The sequence below is a fragment of the Oreochromis niloticus genome, linkage group LG16, assembly GCF_001858045.2.
Source record: "Oreochromis niloticus isolate F11D_XX linkage group LG16, O_niloticus_UMD_NMBU, whole genome shotgun sequence".
Classification (NCBI taxonomy): domain Eukaryota; kingdom Metazoa; phylum Chordata; class Actinopteri; order Cichliformes; family Cichlidae; genus Oreochromis; species Oreochromis niloticus.
Window position 1 is genome coordinate 34,569,463 of NC_031987.2, and position 19,800 is coordinate 34,589,262.

Consider the following 19,800-nt stretch of genomic DNA (forward strand, 5'->3'; position numbering starts at 1 on the left):
AGCGTACAGAGCTGAGGTTCAGAGGCTGTCAGATTGGTGTGCAGACAGCAACGTGGGCCTCAATATCACCAAAATGAAAGAGCTGGTAGTCGACGTCAGAAGGAGGAAGTCCGAGCTGCAGCCCATCAGCATCAATGGGGAGTTCAGGTTCTAGTTCCTGGGTGTGCACATAGATACGGAGCTCAAACACCTCGGAGGTTTTAAAGAAGGCCCAACATTTCGTTGTACTACTTCTTTCTTTATTATCAGAAATATCACTATTTCAAATTTTCTTGAAATAATCAGATATAACTTTGAGGCTATGTCACTCACACTCAGTGCACTACATCACTGTGGTAGGGCCTTACTGATCACTGAAAGGGCTTCACACTACAAGCACATTTAATCATTCATTTATGCAGCATTTATTCTACACACACTGAGCATCACTGACTTTGAATTCATGGCCAATTCAGAAGTTGGAACATCTGAATAAGATCCATGCAGGATTTTACACATAAAGGCCCAGGACAACCAGGAACCTTCTTTCTGTGAGAGCTAACCACTGCATCACTGTGCCGCAGGGTAACAACGTATCACTGAATACTATGTACTTTGCAAAGGGCTGGTGGAGGAAAAGTTCGATGTTGAAAGTGTCCAGGACTGTCATTTAAGAGCATTGTAGATAATGAATATTTAAGTATTTGAAGAAAGATATATTATTTAAAACAGAACTAGACATATTGTTCACTGCCACACATCATTGCCCTTTTAAATTCAACACAATATAAAGAAGATCACTTTGCAGCAATGCCACACCAGTAGGCAGCAACACACTCTGCTAATTGGACTACCAAATAAGAAAACGCTCTGAAATACATTCACCGTCTTGTTGGCAGTCTTTGACATAACTGGGGCAAACACAATAAAGAATTAATGGCATGTGCCAACATGGGGCTATTTTCTGAGACTCCATGTAGTGGCTGGCATAATATGTTGCAACATTACAGAGGGGATAAAAAGAAAAAACTGCACTGACACCAGACCCACACCTGAAACGTGTCAGAGTGAGAGGATGTTAACTGACACTGACCAGCAATGCCAGGAATAGATGGTCCACAAAACACAAGAAATGAACACAGAATGAAACCTTATGTGACACAAAGCTAACTATAGCTATGTTAGTGTTTAAGAACATACCAGTCCTGGAAAAGCAGTACATATCCAATGGTGCTATGTGATTAACCTTGTGACATCCAACAAGCTACGGTGTGTCAATCAGATTTCCTTTTAGCCACATATGAAATGGACAAATTTAAGATGTTACATTTCCATATTACAGGGAGTGCAGAATTATTAGGCAAGTTGTATTTTTGAGGAATAATTTTATTATTGAACAACAACCATGTTCTCAATGAACCCAAAAAACTCATTAATATCAAAGCTGAATGTTTTTGGAAGTAGTTTTTAGTTTGTTTGTAGTTTTAGCTATTTAGGGGATATCTGTGTGTGCAGGTGACTATTACTGTGCATAATTATTAGGGAACTTAACAAAAAACAAATATATACCCATTTCAATGATTTATTTTTACCAGTGAAACCAATATAACATCTCCACATTCACAAATATACATTTCTGACATTCAAAAACAAAACCAAAACAAATCAGCGACCAATATAGCCACCTTTCTTTGCAAGGACACTCAAAAGCCTGCCATCCATGGATTCTGTCAGTGTTTTGATCTGTTCACCATCAACATTGCGTGCAGCAGCAACCACAGCCTCCCAGACACTGTTCAGAGAGCTGTACTGTTTTCCCTCCTTGTAAATCTCACATTTGATGATGGACCACAGGTTCTCAATGGGGTTCAGATCAGGTGAACAAGGAGGCCATGTCATTAGTTTTTCTTCTTTTATACCCTTTCTTGCCAGCCACGCTGTGGAGTACTTGGACGCGTGTGATGGAGCATTGTCCTGCATGAAAATCATGTTTTTCTTGAAGGATGCAGACTTCTTCCTGTACCACTGCTTGAAGAAGGTGTCTTCCAGAAACTGGCAGTAGGACTGGGAGTTGAGCTTGACTCCATCCTCAACCCGAAAAGGCCCCACAAGCTCATCTTTGATGATACCAGCCCAAACCAGTACTCCACCTCCACCTTGCTGGCGTCTGAGTGGGACTGGAGCTCTCTGCCCTTTACCAATCCAGCCACGGGCCCATCCATCTGGCCCATCAAGACTCACTCTCATTTCATCAGTCCATAAAACCTTAGAAAAATCAGTCTTGAGATATTTCTTGGCCCAGTCTTGACGTTTCAGCTTGTGTGTCTTGTTCAGTGGTGGTCATCTTTCAGCCTTTTTTACCTTGGCCATGTCTCTGAGTATTGCACACCTTGTGCTTTTGGGCACTCCAGTGATGTTGCAGCTCTGAAATATGGCCAAACTGGTGGCAAGTGGCATCTTGGCAGCTGCACGCTTGACTTTTCTCAGTTCATGGGCAGTTATTTTGCGCCTTGGTTTTTCCACACGCTTCTTGCGACCCTGTTGACTATTTTGAATGAAACGCTCGATTGTTCGATGATCACGCTTCAGAAGCTTTGCAATTTTAAGACTGCTGCATCCCTCTGCAAGATATCTCACTATTTTTGACTTTTCTGAGCCTGTCAAGTCCTTCTTTTGACCCATTTTGCCAAAGGAAAGGAAGTTGCCTAATAATTATGCACACCTGATATAGGGTGTTGATGTCATTAGACCACACCCCTTCTCATTACAGAGATGCACATCACCTAATATGCTTAATTGGTAGTAGGCTTTCGAGCCTATACAGCTTGGAGTAAGACAACATGCATGAAGAGGATGATGTGGACAAAATACTCATTTGCCTAATAATTCTGCACTCCCTGTAGAATGTTTCTGTGACAACCTCGCAAACAGGTGAACAATCTATAAAACATGTAGGCTGTTAACCTAACTGATGATCCACTTTAACCTGTGACATATTTAATCTAAACACTACGGTCATAGTCAGTGATGACCTCGACCTCATTGCGTTATGTCACTTAGGCTTAAAACCACAGCACAGCTGGACTTCCACCCCCGTCCCCTTGGTAAAACACCCATTCTCTCCAATTCATCCAGCTCAACCTGCTGAATCAGTAGACTTCATTGCTCTGTTCCGTCTCTCCTGGTTTCCTACGATCTCTCTGACAGAAACTCTGGCAGAATGCCACTAGCCTAAAACAGAGACAGTGTCCCCTAAGCCAAGAAATACCTCCAGTGTGTATTTGCTTCAAAACTAAACTTGATATTGCTGCTTGTTTCTTTATGGGTCACATACACAAGTTAATTAGTGACCTTTGGAGCCTGGCTAGCTTTTTGCTCAGCTTCCAGTCTGAAAGCTATTTAACTCCAAACTCATTAACAAAGCATATAGGCATATTTCCCAACTGTCAACATTCCAGGATAGGCCTTACACTGTTTCCCTACAGCTGAACATATTAGTTGTTGGCTAGCTGGTTTCAATTCAACTCAATTAAAATCTCAACAACAGTCATCTCAAGGTGCTTTATGTTGAAAGGTAAAGACCCTACAATAATACAGCTGCACTGTACTGTTGTATCAGCTTTAAATCAGTAACAAATTGAAGGCAGGTAGGTGGAGAAAGCTGATAAAAAATACTGACCCCTACGCCATCCTCATGTCTGTACTGTTTCCAAGCCCGGCCTGTGTCACTGTAGAGCAGCAGGTAACTGCTGACCCAGTCCCAGCTGTCATAGCGTCCCTGTGTGGCTACAGCAGTCACCTCCATCTGCTCCCTGAGGTCCACCTGGAGCCAGGGCTCTTGGTCAGTTACCATTGGAGACCAACCTCCTGCACCTGAAGAAGAGCAGAAAATACAGGCAGAGGGGCTGACACATGCACTCTGTCAACAACTCTTGATGTGTACGTGAGGGGAGTTTATGTGAAAGGCTTCAAGGCTAAGTTCCACTCCAGCAGCCACAGTGAAAGCCCTTGTTTCTGTGGAAAACAACTGATTCATTTTATGCGCTGTATATGCAGTATGTTCAAAGTTCCAATAAAGAGCCCAATGCTTTTTATTCACTGGCAGCTTTATTTTACCTGAAAGGCTTAAGTTCAGTGGAATGGAAAAGTGGTATGACTGAGGGGCGAGTTAAAGATAGAACAGTTTCCTGCATCATATTCAGAATAAAACAAAATGTAGCCACAACTCTTGCTTTGCCATTTTCCTAACTCGATCTCTTATGATGATGGAACAATGAGGGGCAGGGGCACCTGCCTCGGACCCACAGATCACCATCACTGCACAGAGAGTTTGGTTATGGCAGACAAGGTGGTTGATCTGCCCCAAAGAGCCGATGACAGCCCAAACGTAAAACATGTTAGCGTTTCGTTGTTGTAAGTTTCTGTTTGGATTTTTCATATTTTAGTGTTTGTTTCTTTTTACATTTGGTTCCTGTTTTTATGTCTTTCCATCCTATCATTGTTTAGCCTCAGTTTTTATTATATTATTGTAGTTCTGGCTCCTGTTTAGTTTTTAAGAACTTTTTCAGTTTTTCTAGTTTTCTTGTCTTTGCAGTTCTAGTGTTAGTTCTCAGTTCTTGGTTTTCAGAACCAATAAGTCAGCTTCAGTCCCTGTTTTGGGATTGTTATTCGTGGTTTAGTTCCCTCTATTTTTTCTTGTATTCTGTGTTGCATCTGACTTCAACCATTAATGTTTCACTGTTAAGTGTCTTCTTGTTCCCGTCATGATTGCTGTTTATTTCTCCTTTTATGTAGTTTTATTTGGGTTTAACTTCCTCTCTGGTAATTGTTTTTACTCCTTTTGCAACGTGCCTTAGACCTCTTCTGTTTCAGCCTTTTGTCTACTTTTGGTTCCTCTGCAGGCTAACAGTGGAGGTTCATGCCCATTTCAGCTGTAGCAAAGATATGTGGTTGTTTTTTGGGGGATAATTGTTTTCTTGGCTTCAATACATGTATTAATATAGTGCCTGCTCAGAAGCACTGAAGGGAGATGCTGACTGTGTCAGCACTCTGGTCTTAAATTTAAATTTTTAACTTATGCTGAAAAATCATCTTTTATAAACTAAGATTTTAATAAGAGTTAATAGATATAAGATTTAATTAATTAATTAACATATTTATTTTTGATTGGCAGTTTTATACTGCTCTTTTAATCTCTGCTAACAAGAGTTCAAATGGCCACCACTCACATCCTGAAAAATGTACGAACGCATCTGTGATACAGCGTTTTGTTACTTTTTTTGTTACGTTTTGTTACTTGGCCTGTTCTGTGGTCTGCTCTATGGTCTGCTCTGTGGTCTGCTCTGACGTCTGCTCTATGGTCTGCTCTGTGGTCTGCTCTGATGTCTGCTATATGGTCTGTCCTGTGGCCTGCTCTATGGTCTGTCCTGTGGCCTGCTCTATGGCCTGCTCTATGGTCTGCTCTATGGTCTGCTCTATGGCCTGCTCTATGGTCTGCTCTGTGGTCTGCTCTGTGGTCTACTCTATGGCCTGCTCTATGGTCTGTCCTGTGGCCTGCTCTATGGCCTGCTCTATGGTCTGCTCTATGGCCTGCTCTATGGTCTGCTCTATGGTCTGCTCTGTGGTCTGCTCTATGGTCTGCTCTATGGTCTTAATGTTGTATTCAATAAGAATTGACTTGAAAGTAGAAATTCAGACGATTGACATAAACTGAACACTCGACTGTGGTCTGCTCTATGGTCTGCTCTATGGTCTTAATGTTGTATTCAATATGTCTGTGAAGGTTCTCAGTCATCCAGGTCATCGTAGTCAAAGGAATTTGCAAAGAAAAGCGTCTGGACTTCTTTGAGTTGCTTGAAGACGTTTCACCTCTTATCCGAGAAGCTTCTTCAGTTCTAAGGTCAAATGGCCGAGAGTCCCAGATTTAAACCCAGTGGGAGTATCCCCCCAAAGAGGGACAAAGGACCCCCTGGTGATCCTCTAATCACATGAGCCAAGGTGTGAAATCCTCGAAAGAGTGACCTTTGTCCTTTAGATGCAGATGGACTGCTGAGTCTTGTCCTGTGGAGGTGGTTGTATTCAATAAGAATTGAATTGAAAGTAGAAATTCAGACGATTGACATAAACTGAACACTCGACTGTGGTCTGCTCTATGGCCTGCTCTATGGTCTGCTCTGTGGTCTGCTCTGATGTCTGCTCTATGGTCTGTTCTGACGTCTGCTCTATGGCCTGCTCTATGGTCTGCTCTATGGCCTGCTCTATGGTCTGTTCTATGGTCTGCTCTGTGGTCTGCTCTGATGTCTGCTGTATGGTCTGCTCTGATGTCTGCTATATGGCCTTTTCTGTGGTCAGCTCTATGGTCTGCTCTGTGGTCTGCTCTGACATCTGCTCTATGGCCTGCTCTATGGTCTGCTCTATGGTCTGCTCTGTGGTCTGCTCTGATGTCTGCTCTATGGTCTGTTCTGACGTCTGCTCTATGGCCTGCTCTATGGTCTGCTCTATGGCCTGCTCTATGGTCTGCTCTATGGTCTACTCTGTGGTCTGCTCTATGGTCTGCTCTGACGTCTGCTCTATGGCCTGCTCTATGGTCTGCTCTATGGCCTGCTCTATGGTCTGCTCTATGGTCTGCTCTGTGGTCTGCTCTATGGTCTGCTCTGATGTCTGCTCTATGGCCTGTTCTGTGGTCTGCTCTATGGTCTGCTCTGTGGTCTGCTCTGATGTCTGCTCTATGGTCTGCTCTGATGTCTGCTCTATGGCCTGCTCTGTGGTCTGCTCTATGGTCTGCTCTGTGGTCTGCTCTGACATCTGCTCTATGGCCTGCTCTATGGTCTGCTCTATGGTCTGCTCTGTGGTCTGCTCTGATGTCTGCTCTATGGTCTGCTCTAACGTCTGCTCTATGGCCTGCTCTATGGTCTGCTCTATGGTCTGCTCTGTGGTCTGCTCTATGGTCTGCTCTGATGTCTGCTCTATGGCCTGTTCTGTGGTCTGCTCTATGGTCTGCTCTGTGGTCTGCTCTGACGTCTGCTCTATGGTCTGCTCTGTGGTCTGCTCTGACGTCTGCTTTATGGCCTGTTCTGTGGTCTGCTCTATGGTCTGCTCTATGGTCTGCTCTGTGGTCTGCTCTGATGTCTGCTCTATGGTCTGCTCTGACGTCTGCTCTATGGCCTGCTCTATGGTCTGCTCTATGGTCTGCTCTGTGGTCTGCTCTATGGTCTGCTCTGATGTCTGCTCTATGGCCTGTTCTGTGGTCTGCTCTATGGTCTGCTCTGTGGTCTGCTCTGACGTCTGCTCTATGGTCTACTCTGTGGTCTGCTCTCTTTCTCCCAGATATTCTTCCAATATTGCCCAGTCTTTTCTAGGTAGGTTTTTCCTTGTACTATTGTTCACTTGAAGCTGATAGCACAACCCTTGTGGATGTTTGGAGAAAATGGCCTTCATACTCTTTGTCTCTGCTTTTCTCGTGTTTCTTTTCACCCCAGTGGCCAGAGCTGTTTGTTTGGCCTCACTTTTGCCTTTTACTTGTCTGCCTTCAAATGCATATGAACTTAATGTCACGGTACTGGGTGGTGTGACCCAGTGTCTGAGTTTTTATGTATCTTTTGTATTTATTTGTGTTCCAGTTTAGCTCATCTAGTTAGTTTCTACATTGCTGTTTAGTCCTTTGTTTCTTAGTTCCTTTTGTCATCTTCCCTGTACTAAGTCTCCCTGGTTCGTACGTCTACCTGTCATGTTTCATGTCTGTGTGGTTCTTGTTGTGAGGTTCGTGTCATGTCTACGTCTCCATGTTTCCTGTTTTATTTTGAAAGAGTCTGGTGTTCTTTGTTCACTGTGTTTAGTTTCACTTCCCCTGTCCTGTCATTAGGTTCATGTGTGTCAGCTGTCCTCCCTGTGTTTGTGTGTTTCCACTTCCCCTGTTCAACCCTGTGGGTATTTAGTCTCTGTGTTTCATTCAGTCTGTGTCGCGTCGTCTGTGTTCTTTCCCACACCTCAAGTTAAGTGTTTTTCAGGATGTTGTTCAGGTCATGTTCATGTTTGTTAATCCTTGCCATGTAATCATAGTATTCATGCACCCGCACAGAGTCCTGTTCACAGTTGTCTTAGTCACTCCTCATCATCGCTTCTAGTGGTTTATAGTTTAGGTTTTAGTTAAACCTTAGCTTCTGTTCCTGGCATGTTATTTCGTACAGTCTTGTTATCAGCCAAATAAAGGCTCGCCTTATTTTTGAAACTTAGTTTGTCTCCTCGCCTGTGTCTGCTCTTGGGTCCACCAAGCCCCCCCCCCCCCATGGTCTGCCCTTCGCAGCCCGTGACACTTAAGTCCCATCCCATTCTTAATCCATAGGGTTTATATGAACTTCAACTCTTTTGGTAAAGCTTTCCTCAAGATTTATGAGTGTGTTAATGGGAAGTTTTGACTATTCCTACAGAATTGCATTCATGACGGCAGACACTGTTTTGGATGAGAAGGCCTGGCTCACAGTCTCCACTCTAACTTATCTTAAAGGTTCTATCAGCTTGAGGTCAGAACTATATGCAGGTCAGTCAACCTATTTCACACCAGACTGGCTCATCCATGTCTACATGGACCTTGCTTTCTGTACTGGTGTGTAGTCATTTTAGAGCAGGAAGGAGGTGTCCCCAAACCGTTCTTACAAAGCAGTGACTATGAAATTATTCAAAATGTTTTGGTATGCTGAAGCATTAAGAGTTGCTTTCACTGGAACTAAGGGGCGAAGCCCAAAACAGCCCACAATATAATCCCCCACTCCACTAAACTTTACACTTGGCACAATGAAGTCTTATCTTCCTGGCAAGTTCAATCCCAGACTCATCTATCAGATTGCCAGATGGAGAAGCATAATTTGTCACTCCAGAGAGCACATCTCCACTGCTCTACAGCCCAGGGGTGGCATATTTATACCACTACATCCAATACTTTGCTTTGGCCTCAGTGATTAAGGCTTGTGGGTGCAGTTTGCACTGTTTTTGAGCTAATCTGAAGCCCACATCAAGTTTGGAGGTCCGTAGCAATATGCTCTGCAGAAAGTTGGAAACCTCTGCGCACTATGCTCCTCAGCATTCGCTGCCCCCACTCTGTGATTGCACATGATCTACCACTTCGTTGCTGGGTTGCTGCTGTTCCCAGTCGCTTCCACTTTGTTATAGTTCCACTAATAGTCGACAGTGGAATATTTAGTAGTGAGGAAATTTGACGACTGGACTAGTTGCACAGGTGGCATCCTATGGAAATCACCATTGTTTCACAAATGTTTGTAGAAGCAGTCTGCATGCCTAGGTGCTTGATTCTAGACACCTGTGACCATGAACGTGATTGGAACACCTGAATCCCGTGATTTGGATGGGTGACAAAATACTTTTGGCAGTGTAGTGTATATTTTCTTTTTTGCTGTGACCTATCTCTCATGACACTTGTCTGCACCAGTTGCCTGACTAACAAACTTCCCAGCTACCCAGATTCTGGTTTCCAGCCATACTAGCTTAGCACAGAAAGTAGGGAAATTTGTTTTTGGTCAGTTATGTCTTTGTTGTTCTGTTGCTCAACTCTGCTATTCAACCAACAAATGCATTTTCCTTACAAATTACCATATGGCACCATTTAGGGGAAACAAACAGACTTACCAACGCTATATATGGTTTATTGCAAAGAAGCTGTGTTAAGCTGAAATAACTGACCAAACAGAAATGTCTTTACTTTTTGTGATAAGTTTAAGGACTCGCTGGTTTCAGTGATACTGGGAGGGGTAAGTAGAGCTTTGGGTCTAGATCTGATGGGACTTTGTCAGTGAGCCAGGGGAGTTGTGTTCTTGGGTGGATGGCTACTTTGAGTTTGGCCACAATATTCATTATCAGCTCTATAAATGCATCTATTATCTTTATTGGTGACGTTTGCAGATGGTTCAATTACATTGCTCTTTTCTACCAGGGTTGAATAATTATGCTAATGGTAAAGTAAATGGATTGCTTCTTTTACAGCGTTTTTCCACTCAAAGCGCTACTACAAGCCTCATTCACCTATTCACACACCAGATCATACCAGCTCTTTTTCCCTATGCTTCAGTACTTTGTATCCAACATTCCCACTCTGATGAATGCATTAGTGACCCAAGGATACTTTGGCATTCAAACTGTGTTGACCAGGTGACCTGCTCCACCTTCTGACAGCCTGTTCTATTGATGTTAGTTGATGATTACTGATGCTTGGTTAGTGTGTGTGCATGTACATACATACATACATACATACATACATACATACATACATACATACATACATGCATATATATGATGTTCATGATGAAACATGAACATCATAGTTGCCCAACTAGAACAAAAACAGTATACTTTAGTGTTGTAAGGATGTATAGGTATGCAGGCAGGCACTTGCAATGCTCCGTTTCAAGTCAAAATGCTGACCACTGAGTGATGTCACAGTGGCCACATACATCTTTTACATACAGTTTGTGGCAAAAAACATCCAGTCAGTGCCTCAAGTTGCCATGGCGACTGTGCCCTGTTGAATTTCTCGGCCCACTCATCGCTGCTTCCAATAGAGGGGCCATCTCTTCCAAATAGGTAAACAGAACCCTTTATATCGCTAGATGTGATACATTCAGAAAGTCTTAAGAGCTTATTTGTCTGTGCCTTCCAAAACAACCCATAAACCCACTATAAAAACACTTCAGCTGAGTGTTTTCTGCTCTGTTACCTCTATGGTTATTGTTAACTACAAGCATTTAGAAATGCTGAATAATGCAGGAGCATTCACTGTACTCACCATCTCTTCTGTTGAGCTTGGCGTTGTAGGCAGCATAGCTGACGGAGGACTCAGAGGAGCTCTGAAAGGATGAATGGGGTAGCGCTGATACCAGAGGACCGTTGCAATTATCTGAGAATAAAAGACAAAACACCACCAATTCAGACGCTGCATCTGTAATATCGTATGTGTGCTTTACATCTTGCAATGCCTATATTTAACAGGCAGTAATAATGGAAAATGGATAACGGCAAAGTTAAACATTTCAGGTTAAATTGTACCTCCGCCTGTCAATAGAGAAGTTTTAAAGCAAGACTTAGAGAGAAAATAACATGGCTGCCTCACTCCTCAGATGCCTCAAACAGTCTATTAACCCCTGCAGTGACCCTCGAAAGTTGCACAGAAAACGGTGGGGCTCCTTTTGTGTTTGTGCGTGCTCTTTTTAATCCCACATTGTGAGATTACATCACATCCGACAGACAGGAGCAGATTAAGAGTCCAGTGATCTAAAGCTGTCGGTTCTGTCTTCATCTGATCCACCCGGCTCGCCAGAAGAGCCCCGAGTCGCACAACAACAGCCTCTTTTCCAAGGCTTGCTTTGCTCGAGTGCTGCATTAAGACCTGCGGCTGAGAACGTAATGAAAACTGGCACTAGCCTGATTGCAATTATCCTTTCACTCTTTCAATCAGTGTGGCACTCGCTCTTCAGAGTGAGAGGGAGGCCCTTTTGTTTTTGGATGTCATCCTCCTTTGTGCTCAGATGGATTCGAAGCACATCTGGAGCTGCAATTGGCTATCCATCTGGTTGAAAACAGCACAGCAGAATTGACAGCATGAGCTCGCTCTCTTTTCGGGTGTCCCACTGAATTTCGACTGACCTGATTTGACTTCTCTCAGATCACTTGCCAAGAGATTTTTCTAATCCTGATTTCAAGTGTGACTAAAGTGGATCACGCGGTTTTGTCCAAGACTTAAATTATGGCTGAGCTGCAGCACATTTGCACATGTTCGTTTGGGAAATAAGAGCAGCGGCTTGGCATCTTAACTCTACCACGAGAACTGGGGTTATTATGCAACCCTATTTGTCTTCATCTATCAAAAGTCTCCTTGATCCTGCTGGATTCCTACTAAATAACTCACCTTTCTTCCAATCTGTATCCATCCTTTCCTCAACAGTTGCTCTCTTTTCCGGCAAAGGAGCAGAAAACTTTAAAAGCCCAGTCAACTGCTCTGCTCCGTCATTCAGGCTTCACATTTACAATGAAACCTTGACAGCTTTGAAGATGCGAGACAAACCAACGATACTTTGATATTCTGACACATGTTCTCAAATTGGCAGGTGATGTGAAGTGCTGTGTGAGTGCACAGAAAGTTTCTCCGTGTGCAAATTGTGCATCTCACAGACTCTGCTGTTGTTTACAGATTTTGGTCCCGAGCCAAATGCCCAGCTGTCAGTCGGGAGACTTATGGATGGAGGATAATTTGTCTGCAAAGCTGCTCCATGGCTTGGGATAACTGAAAATCCTCTGAAGCTGACTCACAATCTCTATGTAAGGCTCAGACGCTCGAATTTTATAGCCAAATGAACCCTGACTATAAACACATCCAAACAAGTGCGAGCAGAGAAGGAACACTTAATCTGTCTTGAAATCAAAATTACATCAACTGCCATAGACCAATAGTTGTCAGCCTTAGTCACAGAAGTGCTCCGACGACGTGTTTCTGTGCAGACCAACACAGAGCTGGTAAAGATGAGTAGTGTTGTAGGGCTGTTCGATATAACGATATATATCGGATGACGATATAAAAACGTCTATCGTTTCATTTTACACTATCGTTTGTTTCGTGGTGTCGCAAAATAAACTGTTTACGGCAACATTTTTTCATTATTTTGATGGTCACTGTAGTGGCTATATTAATTTCCTAAAGTTCTCTCTTTCCCTTATATTTAATATAACAACAGTACAGATGGACAAGCACCTGTTGTCGTTAGCAACAACAACGGTAAAACCATCGCGTGTCCGCTTGTTTATTTTCCACATAAACCTTTCACAATAAAGCTCAAGATCCTGTTGAGACTTTTCAAAATAAACTGAATCACGTGAAAGATGCAGAGTATTTACGGATGAGAAGCAAAAAAGAGCCGCCAGGTGCTAAAAAATAAACCTTAGACTCAAATGTTAGAACAGGCTTTTCCCCGCAGCACGCCGTGTAATAAATACAAAGAAAACGGCGGCCGTTACAACTTATGTCTAAAAATGTATCGTTTCATGCATCAGTTAAAACACTCGACTCCAGGTACGCAACGCCCAGCTGGAAACACTTCCCGCAAGTCGAGCTGCCCGAGATTCACAGAATTTACAGAAAATGTTACATTTTTGTGATTTATATCGTTATCGGACGATAGATGTCTTAATATCGGGATATGAGATTTTGGTCATATCGCACAGCCCTATAGTGTTGACACTCACAGGCTTAAGGTGCCATTTTCTGTGAACACTTGAAATATTTGCACATGTGCAGTGTTTCCACCTGCAGTTCAGGTCAGAGGCTTACATACTGTACACTAACCACAGCCATCAATCATATAGTTATTTTAGATTTAATGTTTTCTTTAAAGCATTCTGTTTCCAGGGTGGAATACAGCAGAACTGGGTCTCTTCCCTAATCCACACAGGGTCACGAGTATACATAAAGGCAAATATATACATACGACCCAGTGAAGATTTGGTTTAATGTCCCCAAACAAGAGAAACCCACCAATAAACCCAAAGTGACGTCCACATTCATTACCACGATGAACGTGCTTGCATGTCTGACCACAATAATTAAATAGGAATGTGCGTCCATCCGATTTTTTATTTTTCATCCTCTAAAGACTTTAGAGAAAAATGAAGGGTGCAGGTAACTTTTGGTTATGATGTAAGTTTTGTTTGTTTTTAAAGGACATGGTGGATTTATTCTTAGCTCAGTGCTTTACAATATTCCTACATTCAGTGTACAGAAACAATGCTTTTCACCCCAGACATACTCACTAAATGTCTTTAACCATGGGGATCTGAAAGCTTTCCATCCTGGCTCATTTGCCAACACCCCCTAGTTGTCAGTGATCACAACAAATGTCACCTTACACAATGGGTGCAGCAACAAAAAGCATTGCTTTAGTAAAGAAACCAGGCACTAATTGGTCTTTTTCATTTTGTGAGCAGGTGCTCTCATCCAGCAGCTAACAGGGCGTCTTGCTCCATTACTTGCTGTATTACCAGCTGTCCAAAAATGATGAAAATAACTTTTTGCATACATAGTTTTGATGAGCAATAGCAGTAAGTGCTTAGCTCTCTGACAAATGCATTTCATTTACTGTGCATAGAATATAATAAAAGTCAACTTTTTCCACTTAACCCTCTAAGGTCTAAGTCAGACGTGTCAAACTCGAGGCCCACGGGCCACATTTAGCCCACAATACAGTTACCTCTAACCCACAATATAATTTCATATTTCAATTATTAATGGCTAGGGGGCATGTGGCACCCACACCAGTCATACTACAAACCCCATAATGCAGCGCAGCAGTTGTTGTCCCTGCAAGCACCAATCACTTCTTTCCCCTGTCCACTTCAACCAGTCAGGGCCAAGCAGATGAATGCAAGTCTGAGTTCACTCAAAGCAAACCCCTAAAAGGAATGACCAATAAAACTGGATCTAGAAAACATGCTGGGATGCAGACACTGCTGGTAAACCTGTGTGCTTTGTTTGTGGAGCTAATGTGGTCATAGTTAAAGAATATATCACAAGACGGCACTGTGAGGACAAGTACACAAGATACACAGCAATAGTTATGGGAGACAGACGAGTTTAGGAAGGGTCTGATCTTACAACACACTGTGAAGTGAAGCTGCAGTGAAAGTTTTACAGCAGCAGACGAGATATCGAAGTCGGCTCAGCATATGACATCAGCGTGTGACGTCTCGTGCTCTGACAAAAAGCAGGCATTTTCAAACGTTTGACTAAGCTCACATACACAATCACTGCTGCTGATCATGTACACGAGCGTGCCACTGACATAAAAGCACAGTTGATGGAAAGACTTCATTACACACTCCCTTGCTGTGGATAAGAGCACTCACTGATGCTTCACAGTTGGTCATTTTCATCCATAGAGTGGACTCCACTTTATGTGTTACAGAAGAACTTTTGAGGATTCAATCAATGTGTGGAAGGACCACAGGAAAAGAGATCTTTGAAATGTACAAAAGACATGAAACTGCCTTTGGACTTATGATACTAACAACAGACAGAGTGGGTGTGATGCACGATGAAAAAACAAGATGCTGGGAAAAGATGCAGAGAGAGAACCGTATTGGTTAGCTGACGTCCAATCACTGCATCATAAACCAGGAAACGCTATGCAGTAAATCCCTGAATATTGAACATTTAATGAGCAGGACAACACTCACGGTTAGCTTTATCAAGGGCAGTGGTTTAGATCACCACTCACTTCAGTCTTCTCTGGAGGCCCACTGGGTCCCTATCATACTGAGCTGCATGAGGAAAGTAAAGGAGAAGACTCAACAGTGCAAACTGCTCAGTAATCCACCTGAGGTGATCTGTAAAAAGCACCTGTAAACATCCAGATGGAGCTGATGGAACTCCAGTGTGGTGGCACGCTAAAGCTAAAGCACGACCCTGTGGAGCCCACACACTTCCTCTGCTTCAGCCTCAATATGATACCCCAACTATGCCTCCAAGTCGCTTAAATCCTCAGTGTGTTAAGTAGTACATATTTATTTAAGCAGCTTTTCTCAGTGACAACATCAAACAAAAGGCCTTCCCCCGATGCACATGTGTACTTTATTCTTTCCACAGCTCAGGACAGCCTTTTTCAAAATTAATATTTCTTCATATCTGAAAGTTCTTCATTTCGACCAAAGATATTTTAATAGAAAACCAAATTATTTTGAATTGTATTTAAGTTATAGAGGAGACTTATAATAGTCTGGCTGTTTCAATTCATATTCCTGTCCAAAACATGGTTACTTTGTCTGTACAGTAAATGTCCATCATGTTTCACCGACAATTTAAAGAGTGTTCTGAGTTTTTGGCCATTTCTGTGATTGAGTTTCAACCTGTGGTCTAAGCCCTTAAACTCTTAAATGTGATTTTTGACTACAATAAACATTCATATCATTATACACATCTGGAAACTATTTTATTTCTTTTGCATTTATATCATTTTATTTTTCTATTTTTCTTCTTTCCATGTAAGACTGCCAGAGTCCTGGGCATTTACAACCCCTCGAGCTTCCGTTGCCCCTGACTGGCCTACGTGGGGTCAATGGGAAATTAGGATTCAAACACAAGTATATCAACCAAACAGTCTTAGAAACACTGTGTCAAACATTAGCTCATTGTTTATTGAGATTTTGTGGGAAATCACAACTTTATTTCTCTTATTTTGAAGGCAACCATTTCCTTTGTTGTTAAATGTATGCATGTACATATATAGAAGTGAAAGCAGCTTCACTGGAAATGTGGTGGAACCAATGTTATGTTGTGCTATACCTGAAAAAAAAAAAGTATTTCTTGATGTGAACTTTTAAGTATTTACTTACCGTCAGAGGTGAAGCTGTGTGCTGAGAGCAGATAGCTGCGTTTAAGGATTATAATTTGAATCACCAGAGAACCAGAGAAATACAACAATTTACTGGTGCTGAGCATGAATGGACATTTGAAGATTTGCAAGCAAAGCTTTAAAAAGAAAAGAAGAGTTTTTATAAAGATTTACACAGCCAGAGATGGAGCACTCAAGACCAGCTTTGTGATTGCCAAACAAAATTGCATAAAACAATAAGCCATTCTCTCAGGGGGAGTTTACCACAGAGTGTTTGGTGGACTCTGCTGTGCTGACACGCCCTGAGACAACAGAAGCCTTTGAGAATGTTCCCCTTTGCAGACCAACTGTAACAAGATGAATCAATGGAGCTTCAGCTGAAAAACAAACAAATAATTTGGACTTTTTCTCCTTGCTCTGGGCGAGAGCTGTGATGCCCACAACATGGCTCAGTTACTTATCATGGGTTAACAAAAAGAGTTTGACATCACAGGAGAGCTGGCAGCAATGCACTACATGAAAGGGAGAGGCAACTGCACGCTCAGACAGGCAGGGGGTCAAAACGATGCACAGTGGGAATGTTGATTAAACAGTAACAAAGGTTTGTATTTCATATTTTTACTGCCTAATCTGTAAAATCTTCTCTTGCCAGTAGCACTTTAAAAAGAGATAAAATTAATATGCAGCAAAATTGAGTTCAACTTATTGGTGCGATCCACCACAACGGACCCAGTTTCTCTTCCACAGCATGTCTTTATCCTGTCTTCCTTCTCTCACCCCAACCGGTCGCAGCAGATGGCCCCGCCCCTCCCTGAGCCTGGTTCTGCCGGAGGTTTCTTCCTGTTAAAAGGGAGTTTTTCCTTCCCACTGTTGCCAAAGTGCTTGCTCACAGGGGGTCATATGATTGTTGGGTTTTTCTCTGTATCTATTATTGTGCGATCTACTGTACAATATAAAGCACCTTGAGGCGACTGTTGTTGTGATTTGGCGCTATATAAATAAAACTGAATTGAATTGAACTGAATGTGGCCCCATGGGAAAATGACTTGCCCACGCCTGCTACGATTCATACAGTTGGAACCAGAAATCCAAAAATCAAAACAGTGAGTTCACTTCATGGTTGTAGTATAAAGAAAAAAAGCAGGCCACACCAGGAACACAGCTACATACAAGGATGAATGATGCTGGCTACTGTAACTAGTGACCATAAGAAAATAAGTAGAACAATTTATCAGCTAAACAGCTAAAATGTTGTAAAGTCATAATGTTTTTACTTTTTTCTTGAGACCTATACTACTGTATGTCATTGTACATGTGTATAGTGACAATAAAAAGCATTCTATTCTATTCTATTCTGTTCCTGTGACTCAGTCTGTTTCAGTATTGCTGCTCTCAGAACTCATTTTTTTAGAGTGCAGAGCTGTGTGCATGCACGTGTGTGTATCTAACATAAGTTAAATCATAATGATAACATCAATAATAATACTGAATCAGAACGATACATATTTAATGCATTAATGGAGAAACACGTTCACCAAACGTTCACCTAAGCTAAGCTAATGAATCACCTCCATGATCTCATCATCCTGTTTATGGCACGGGTTAGAACAGCAGAGCAAACAAAAGAAAGACAAGTTTCTGTCTCATTCAGAAGGAAGTGACCACAGCAGAAGGATTCACAGAACGTGAGCCTGTGAGAAATATCTGCCTCATTCTGGTCTCAAACTGTAAATGAAATCGTTATTTAAAGACTGCGTTTTGTAATGATTCAGGTGTGTATTTGTTCACGGATCAGCACACATTGATGAGAAGAGGGCTACTGCAACAAGCCACACATGCATAAAGACCGACAATATGGGATTGATGGAATGCTACGAGGCCTGCCAACCCAATCAGAGGGGTCATATGCAACACATGTTGAAACCATGGATGAGTAGAAAGCCAACATTCACACTGACCAAAACGTACCTGCTAGCCCAGTAAAATAACATCAACAGCAGACAGCTACTATTAAAGCTGGAGACCCAGAGGCTACAGTGTATAATAGTAAGCAGTATGAACATAATGGTCCAGCACTCGTGTAACAGAGCAGTGTAAATGAACTAGATGATGCCCCGCCTCCTGAAATGACAGATGTCTCTACTGGGCTGAAAAAAAGAGGTGTGGCCAAACTCGAGGTAGCCACCCAACCAGGAGCACGACTGTGAGCAGATGCTTTTAGATGTAAGCAGTGTTCTAGCCACCATTCTCACTGCCACTATCACTGAAACCATTGAACTCATAGATGCTACTAAAACAATAATCTTAGAACCATATAGGACCAAGGATGCATGCAGAGGAAGCCCCCCTGTGGAGAAGAAAGCTGGAAGCCAAAATGAGGGGAGCCCACATGGATGGTACCAGGGTTAACTGAGGTGTAGAAAGCACTCATGAGAGACATGACCATGAAAGAGGTCAAACAAGATAACTGAGGCTCACAGCTCAGGCTGTAGACGTATACACAAGAGAAACACAGGCCATGAAAATAAATGGCATGATTTTCAAAAATCCATCCAGGGTGTGATCTCAACTACAGGGGAACAGTAGCACAAGAGCAGACCCACCCACAGCTGGATTTGACAATACTGGAAGGACATCTGGGAAGCAGACTAAGCTCAGCCCTGCCTGGACAGACTGTGGCTCAGGGCCACACACACGTATGTGGGAAAGCTTGGCACTGTGCAGGACTAATAGTGGTCTAAGAACATTCATCAGGAACTCCACGGGGCTGTGGAAGAAAACTTTAGAGGTCATCATCAAAATATACCAAGGTGACTCTCTGTGCTGTTGTTCAGTGACAGAGTTTGATTTAGTTCAAGTCACACCATTTTGTTTTACATCTAGATTGTTCTAGTTTTATTCTAGTTTTAGTTGATTAAATATCATTACAGTACATTAAATCTACATTTTATTCAGTTAACTCAAATTTAAGTGTAAGAGTTTATAGTGTTTTTTATGGTTGAAAAAAATGTCATATTTTCCTTGCCATCAAATACAAAACGTTTCCACATGTCTGCTCTTCCTTCCAAGCTTTGACATTTTCTCACATTAGAAACACTGAGCAGAAGAGCCAGTTATTCGTTTTCCAGAGGCAGATTGTCTAACCTTACTGCACAACGACCCGCCCGACTGCATCACCTGTCCCATCGTTCTATACAATGTAATTAGTCTGATTGGATGTAAATAATAATTTCATATCATTGTTATTCATTAATGAAAGAGTCAGTGCATGTCATCATAGTTTCTGTCCTCGCGCATTAGTTTGTTCTTGTCAGAGAAAGAAGGTCGCTGATGAAAACTACGATGGAAATGATTGGTCAACAAAATGAACGCTGTTACACTGGCCTCCACCCCCAACACCAGCTCATCACTGCGTGTGGGTACAGATGTAGATTTAGGA

At 42.4% G+C, this 19,800-nt stretch overlaps 1 protein-coding gene across 1 annotated transcript in view; it reads right to left on the reverse strand.

The window, feature by feature from the left end:
* Window positions 1–19,800, reverse strand: part of cntnap5a (contactin associated protein family member 5a) — a 125,343-nt gene that overhangs the window by 87,256 nt on the left and 18,287 nt on the right. The window contains exons 2-3 of the mRNA XM_005475153.4: window positions 10,772–10,882; window positions 3,659–3,852 (exon numbers count right to left, since the gene is read on the reverse strand). Of these exons, the coding sequence (XP_005475210.1) occupies window positions 3,659–3,852; window positions 10,772–10,882 (305 nt within the window). The remainder of the gene's footprint in view (window positions 1–3,658; window positions 3,853–10,771; window positions 10,883–19,800) is intronic.